The sequence below is a fragment of the Helobdella robusta genome (genome assembly GCF_000326865.2).
Source record: "Helobdella robusta unplaced genomic scaffold HELROscaffold_68, whole genome shotgun sequence".
Classification (NCBI taxonomy): domain Eukaryota; kingdom Metazoa; phylum Annelida; class Clitellata; order Rhynchobdellida; family Glossiphoniidae; genus Helobdella; species Helobdella robusta.
In genome coordinates this window covers 253,283-261,181 of record NW_008705387.1, presented here as the reverse complement: position 1 = coordinate 261,181, position 7,899 = coordinate 253,283, and the positions used below count along the sequence as shown (strand labels likewise).

Below are 7,899 nucleotides of genomic sequence, written 5' to 3'. Positions count from 1 at the left end.
GCAGCAAACAAAACATGACCAGATACTCAGAAAAGTACTTGAAAGGGCTAAAAAATTCAATGTTCGCTTCAATAGTAAGAAACTACAAATTAAAATTTTTAGTGTTAAATACCTAGATCATAGAATCTCAGAGGAAGGTGTGGCTCCTGATTACAACAAAGTCAACGCTATTCTAGCCTTGTCGACACCACATGATAAAAAGAGTCTTCAGCGTTTTCTAGGAATGGTCACATACATGTCTAAGTTTATATCACCTTTCTCTACACTTACTGATCCTCTGCGACAGTTGTTGAAACAAAATAGTGAATGGATGTGGAGCAACCAACATACCAAAGCTTTTGAGCAACTAAAGAAATCTATTGCAACAACTCCTGTTTTAAAATGTTTTGATGCTAAGACGCAAGCATGCATCCAAACAGATGCTTCTTCAACAAGAATCTGGTTAGTACCGTTACAAAATAAACAACATATAGCTTTTGCATCTCTAGCGTTGAGTGAAACTGAAAAAAATATGCTCAGATAGAAAAAGAACTCTTGGCAGTTGTATTTGCGTGCAAAAACACTTGTGTATACTGACCACAATTTACTTGAAAATATATTATTAAAGTCTCTGAACCAAACTTCACTAAAATTACAACGAATGTTGTTAAGATTATTAAAGTTTAACATAGAATTGAAATACATGCCTGAAAGCAAGATGTTCATAGCTGATGCACTTTTAAGGGCCTTTCATAAGCACAGTGATGCAGCAGACTTGAAAATGCAGGAAGACATTGAAGTCATGGTACATACCATACTCAATGATTTTCCAGGTAGCATTAACAAGCTTGAGCAATTTAGAATGGAAACACACAAAGATTTATATCTTTCGACACTAAAGTTGTGGATAAGAGATGGTTTCCCTGTGAATATGAAAAAATTACCCATAGAGTTTAAACTCTTTCAGAAAATTGCATTTTACATTTATGAGCTTGATGGACTTTTATTTTATAAAAGAAAACTCATAGTACCAAAATCTTTGAGAAAAGAAATGTTACTTTTGTTACATGAAGGTCATCTTGGAATAGACAAAACAAAAACTATGGCACGCTCTTGTTTATACTGGCCTGGTTTGTCTCGTGAAATTGAGAAAATGGTTGAAAGATGTTCAGTTTGCAATTCACACAGCAAAAAACAACAATCAGAGCCATTGCTTCCACATGAAATCCCTCTAAGACCTTGGGCTAAAATTGGAGTTGACATTTTTTAGTTTGCAGATAAAGATTACCTCCTGGTTGTAGACTATTTTTCAAAGTTTTTAGAAATTGCTCTATTAGGAACAAAAACATCAGATTCAGTCATATTACAACTGTAGCAATATTTGCTAGGCATGGAATACCTGAAGAAATGATAGCAGACAACATGCCATTTTCTAGCAACCAAATGCACAGATTTGCAAATGATTGGCACTTTAAGATAAAAACATCCAGATAATTACCATATCCTAAGGTAAATGAACAAGCAGAACAAATGATTCAGAGAGTAAAAAATTTTCTTAAAATAGCCTATGACAGCAATACAGATCCATACATTGCACTTTTACAGTACAGAAATGCTCCATTATCAGGTCTTGATTTTAGTCCAGCGCAGCTATTGATGAGTCGTTTCTTAAGAATCAAGCTTCCAACAACAAGTCAGAACTTACATCCAAAAGTCGTAGATGCAAGAGATAATCTAGTTTACAGACAGCAACAACAACAAAAGTATTATGATCGTAAATCGAAACCTCTTTCAAGTTTGAACAAAGGAGATGTAGTACGTATGAATTACAATGAAACATGGAAACGTGGAATTGTTCGTTTTAAACATCAAGCTTCAAGATCATACATTGTTGACACAGAGGATGGTTCAACTTTAACACGGAACCGAAGAGATCTCATCTACACCACAAAGGTTGGAATCCCCAATTCACCCTCAGTGCATCAGTCAAACAGATGACACCACACAGTCTCCCAAGAATCCATCCTGAGGACACGGAGTAGTCGTTCATCAAAACTCCTTGTTAGATTCAAGGACTATGTTTTTAATTAAATATGTGTATTAAATAAAAACAATAAAATTGAACTTTTAATAGGGGAAATGTGACATTTGTATCTTTATATATTTAGTATTATCTGGACGTTCATTAAATAAACGGAGACATGTAACGCACACTTGTGTTGAACTGAATTTATATTAAATAAAACATATAAAACATCACAGGGTAGAAAGAATTCTGCTACAGTGGATAAAAAATTGGTAGGTCATTCCAAACCGTCGGATCCGCAACTGCAATATCTCTCGCACTTATTCGTAGATGCCTAGCTGGAACCGCCAAAAAATTCATATTATCTGATTTCGGATTATAACATGATGCAGATGCCTTCGTGGAAAATTTATCTGAGATGTAAGCCGGTGACATTCTATTCAAGGATTTGAACACAGTCATTGCAATTTTAAAAATTATTCTTTTTTAAATCTTTAACCGTGAAGTTCATTCAATATTGGCCTTACATGATCAAATTTCAATCTTCCGGTTACAAGTTTGCAGCCCTATTTTGAACCGACTAAAGAATGTCAATTGATCTATCCGGCAAGTTATAAAACAGACTGTTGCAGTAGTCTAGCCGTGATGATATAAACGCATGGACTAGATTTTCCAATGCTGATCTATCTAGCAAATGTCCAACTCTGTAAAAATTTCTTAGATGAGTAATGCTGGAAACTGAAATCATCTTGATGTTGTCTTTCATGGACAGTCTATCATCCAGCAACACTCCCAAATTAGAAGCTGTTTTACTGAAAGATATATTTACATCTCCTACTTTGATTGAAGTGATATTCATCCTTGATAACGGTTGCCATGTCCCGACCGGGAGGAACTGAATCTTACGTTGGTTTAGTTTTAATGAATTTTCTGACATCCAACGGCCAACATCTGACATACATCTGCTGAATCTGTTCACCTCGTTTGCAAATGAATCTGGAGAACTGGTGATCAGCACCTGAATGTCAGCATGACAAACGAATCAGTGGAAACTAATTATTTTTATTATATCCGCTGTATAAAGCAGAAACAGGATGGGTCCCAGCACAGATCCTTGAGGCCCCCCCCGATGAGACCAATGATACATTTGACACTGTGTTTTTTAATGCAACCCGTTGTGTACGATTCTTAAGATATGACATGAACCAGTCATTGGCAACTCCAAGAATACCATAACTGCACTGCAATCTCTTTAAAAGTATTTCATGATCCACACAATCGAATGCTGATGACATACCAAGGAATGATATTATCAATAATATGTTTTGAACTTCAGTTGCAGCAAACAAACTTGATAAAACATACAACAAAGTTGTTTCAGTGGAATGGAACTGACGATATCCAGACTGATATTTTGGCATAAGATTATTATTAGTCAAGTGGTTTAGTAGAAACTTCATGACAACACGCTCCATTACTTTTGAGACAAATGGCAAATTAGAAATTGGTCTGTAGTTTCCAATCTCCCCATCATCACAGCCTACTTTTTTCAGAATCGGAATAACTGTGGCGTGCTTGAAATAGTCTGACACTATGCCTTTCCGCAAGCAATGATTTATGAAACTTGTTAAAAAAACTTTAGAAATACTTTAAATACTTTTTAAAAATGTGTGTTGGCATGATATCGAGTAAACACGTTTTAGACGGAGAATCAAGTATAATCTTCACGAGATCATTCTCAGTGATTTCAAGAAATGATTCAAACACAACTTTTGGTGATTGTCTATCTTTTGATAAAAAAGTCGAAATACCAGATGACTTAACAGAATGAATAATTTTTGCAGCCTTATCTGTAAACAATTTCATAAAATCACTAGTTGTGTGACTGACATTTGCACCCAATAAATTCTCACTTCGATTATTGCATAGAATTTTATTAATAATTCGCCACTTGTCCCTTTGGCTGCTACAAGTTCTGATCAAATTGTTCCAATACCCAGAGCGTTTATCTGATAATTTATATTTTACTTTCAATGAACCAACCCAACTTTCACGGTGCACACTTGACAAAGTTCTTCTGTACAGTCTCTCAAGCTTTCTGCAATATCGTTTGGCCCGTAAGCAATCATTATCAAACCATGATACACTGCTATAAAATCTCTTGTAAATCATAATCATTCGCAGAGGCACACATCGGTCAACAATGCTTTTTAATTCGTTATTGAACAATTTTAATTCATTTTTAACATTTTCACTTTTGCATGGACCAGATATTGGAGAATTTGCAATTGTTTGAATAATCTTATTTTCATTCGCATTTCATTCGCATATATATATATATATATATATATATATATATATATATATATATATATATATATATATATATATATATTTGCATATTTCATTATATATACACATATATATATATCCATTGAGAGCACCATTAAACAAAGACTACAACAAAACAGCAATATATTCAAGAACAACAGTGACAGTGACATAATCCTATATTACAGAAATCATATGTCAACGGCACATGAAATAGACGATATCGACCTCAAGCAAATCATAAAAAGAAATGCTACACCAATCAATTATACTATTAATATTAAAACTCAGAAAATACTACAATAACTGTTAAGACATCACAACTGCACTCTTTAAGACGATTCTACTTTGAAGCGTAGTCACGTAATATATAAATTAAAATGCCCTATTGACGACTGTGCGCGTCAACAATATTCGTATACGGGTGTTACGACCACTAAACGATCCAGACATATTACAATACATACACAAAGAGGAGCCATCAAATCTCACTTGCAACCAACTCCAATAACCCGCCAAATTCTTGACAACAATACAAAAATAATTTATCAAAACACCAACACAATACATCTAAAAATTGCAAGAGCTGTCCTAATAGATATCAATAAACTCTAAATGAACATACAACAAAGAATGATAGCATCATTACGAACTCGACGCCTTAATATTAGTATGAAATTGAAGAATGAAGAACAACAAAGATGAAGAATACAATACCAACTATTAAACTTTGCTAAAGAACTTTGCTTTGTTTAAAGAAACTATATAAACCAAACATGCACTGAAGATGATTTATGAAAAATCGAAATAAGGCCTTATCTGCATGATTAATTTAATTTCATTACAACAGTTTCATTAAATTTTTATGATGAACTTTGATAATTCTAAAATTGTAAAGACAAACGTTAAATTGATTAATTTTATTTTGTTTTATTTATTACTTATTTACGAAAAAGTAAATACTTTGTGGTAATAACTAAAATTAACTATTTGAACAGAAATTGATTGTACAAAATAAATTGAATAAAATATCTCAATGATGATCACTCACGAACAATTCAATCAAAGAAAACAACTATTGACATATGAAAAGTTTACCGTAAAAAGTTCACTATATGTTCATACTCACTCATACACATTCATATCCACTCATACATATTCATATCCACTCATACACATCGGTAAAGGTTTAAGAGTATGTCTCTATTAACTTTATGCTTAATTTTATGTAGCATTCTAATAATCTTATTTGTCTTTAGTGATATAGTGTTAATATGATGATCCCATGACAAGTCATCCCAAATAGCGCACCAAGAAATTTAGTTTCAGTTGAACGTGGAATTATATTGCCATTTAGGGTTATTTTCAGGTCGCTAATGCAATTTGTAACTATTTTTGGGCCAAATATTATATGAGTGCATTCAGAATAATTAATTACTAGGCTATTTATAGAAAACCAATTGGTGATGCAGTTAAGGTTGTTATTTATCATTGCTAAGTCTTCATATGGATTCTTTGTATAAAAAATAAATGGTCGTATCATCTGCAAAAAGCAAAAATTTGGCGGTAGTGGTAATCTTGCAAAGATTGTTGATGAATATCGTAAAGAGCAATAGCTCTAAAATCGATCCCTGCGGGACACCGGTAATAATACCGAGTGCCACTCCTCTAACGCCATATAGTTCCAGCTTTTTTAAAAGTTTATTATGGTTGATAGGATCAAATGCCTTTGATAGATCGATGAAGTTAACGACCGTTAAAAATTTTTCACTCAAATTTTGCCTCACTCTTTGCGCAAACTTTAAAATCGCAAGTTCAGTCGAATGGTTGGCTCAAAAGTCATAGTGCCTGTCATGAATGAGAAATTGAGAAATGAAGTTAATCTAGTAAACATAACTCGTTCCAGAATCTTAGACAGAGATGAGAGGAGAAAGATGGGTCGATAATTTGATACATCAGCCTTTTTTATAAATTGGTATGACCCTGGAGGTTTAGAAACATTCCGGGAAATTCCCCTGAGACAAAGAAAGATTGCTCATGTGTGTGAATGGAACGGCTATTTCATTAATTATATGTTTAATTAAGTAATTGCTTAATTGATCGTGAGAAATGCTTTTCTTATATTTTATATTTGTAGCTAATTTTATTACTTCAAATTCTTCAACCGGTTTTAAATATAAAGAATTGCATAAAGTTTTTATAAAGTTATAGTCGAGATTATTTTGTGTAGCATTAATATTATTTTATTACAGTGATTTGGTAATGTTTATGTAATAGTTATTAAAAATATTGCTAATTTCATTTTTGTTTTCAATTAATAAATCATTGCTTCTAATTTTGTGTATATTTAATGAGTCTTTTTTGCATTTAGTATGTTTTTTATTACACTCCACTGCTTTTTAATATCACTTTTGCACCCCAGAAGCTTGTTGTTATAAAAAAATTTTCAACACATCTTTTGTAATTGGTAACATTATTTCTGAACTTTTTATATGTCGTTAAATTTTCTTGAGTTGGATTAACAATATATTTCTTAAACAATTAGTTTTGTTGTTTTGACTCAATTAAGATTTCTTTGGTGATCCATGGCTTTTTAATTTTACACTAAAAAGCTTGGAGAGGAGTAATTGTGTCTAAGGCATTATTGATGTTATCATACAATAAGGAGCAGGCAGTATCTATATTATTTTCACTGGTAACATGCAACTTTGACTCGAACGATAAAAATCACTCTCCAAATCTCCTCCGGAAATAAGCTCCAGGTTCGATCGTTAAAAGTGAGCAAAGGCCCTTATATTTATTCTAGTTATGTGTTGCCTTCTATGTTTTTTTGCCTTTATTTAACGAAAAACCCCATTCACGTAGGAACGTATATTTGGGCCATATGTCTGGGTTTTTAAATTTATAAACTTCTTTTATTGGCAAAATCATCTTAAATGCTGTTGATTCCGTTTTCATGTCAACTGCTGGACCATCTGGATTTTTTTCCCGGAAAATTGGAAAGCAGTGGCTAAATGCTATATTGTTATTTCTGTACAACTGATTAACCTGATTTAACTTTGGAGAAGTCTTAGATTTTCTTTGTTTTTTATTTACCACAGATTGAAAGTCGTCATTGACGTCATCATGTGATTCATTTTGCGAAATCAAACTTAGCTGCCCACGGTTTAACGTATGTAACATCAGCTATAGTATCTGTTAATTTATATACATATATGTGTGTATCAAATCTTATATATATATATATATATATATATATATATATATATATATTAGGAAGAAGACCAAGTTCTATACAGTTGTTCAAAAAATCCACCGACGATTCAGCATTAACAAGTTTTATGGTTGATTTTCTAATATTTTGAACTAGTTCTTTACAATTAAGTCTATTCAAAATGTTGAAATCCATTTTATAATCGTTTATGATTTTAATTGTTAAAATTAATCAAGCAAGATCCCATTTTTATAATCGTTTATTTTTTATATTATTATTAAAGTTATGCATATAGATCTATTTCGACGTAGAGTCATCATCAGTGCAATATATATTTTAAAAAAATTCG

General features: G+C 32.3%; 1 protein-coding gene across 1 annotated transcript; it reads left to right on the top strand.

Annotated features, from left to right (window-relative positions):
* Nucleotides 1-1,509: 1,509 nt before the first annotated feature.
* Nucleotides 1,510-3,836, top strand: HELRODRAFT_181129 (hypothetical protein; the record flags this gene model as incomplete). The annotated part of the gene is made up of 2 exons (XM_009030415.1): nucleotides 1,510-1,932; nucleotides 3,648-3,836. The coding sequence occupies 2 exons, from the start codon at nucleotides 1,510-1,512 to the stop codon at nucleotides 3,834-3,836; spliced, it is 612 nt and encodes a 203-aa protein (XP_009028663.1).
* Nucleotides 3,837-7,899: the final 4,063 nt, after the last annotated feature.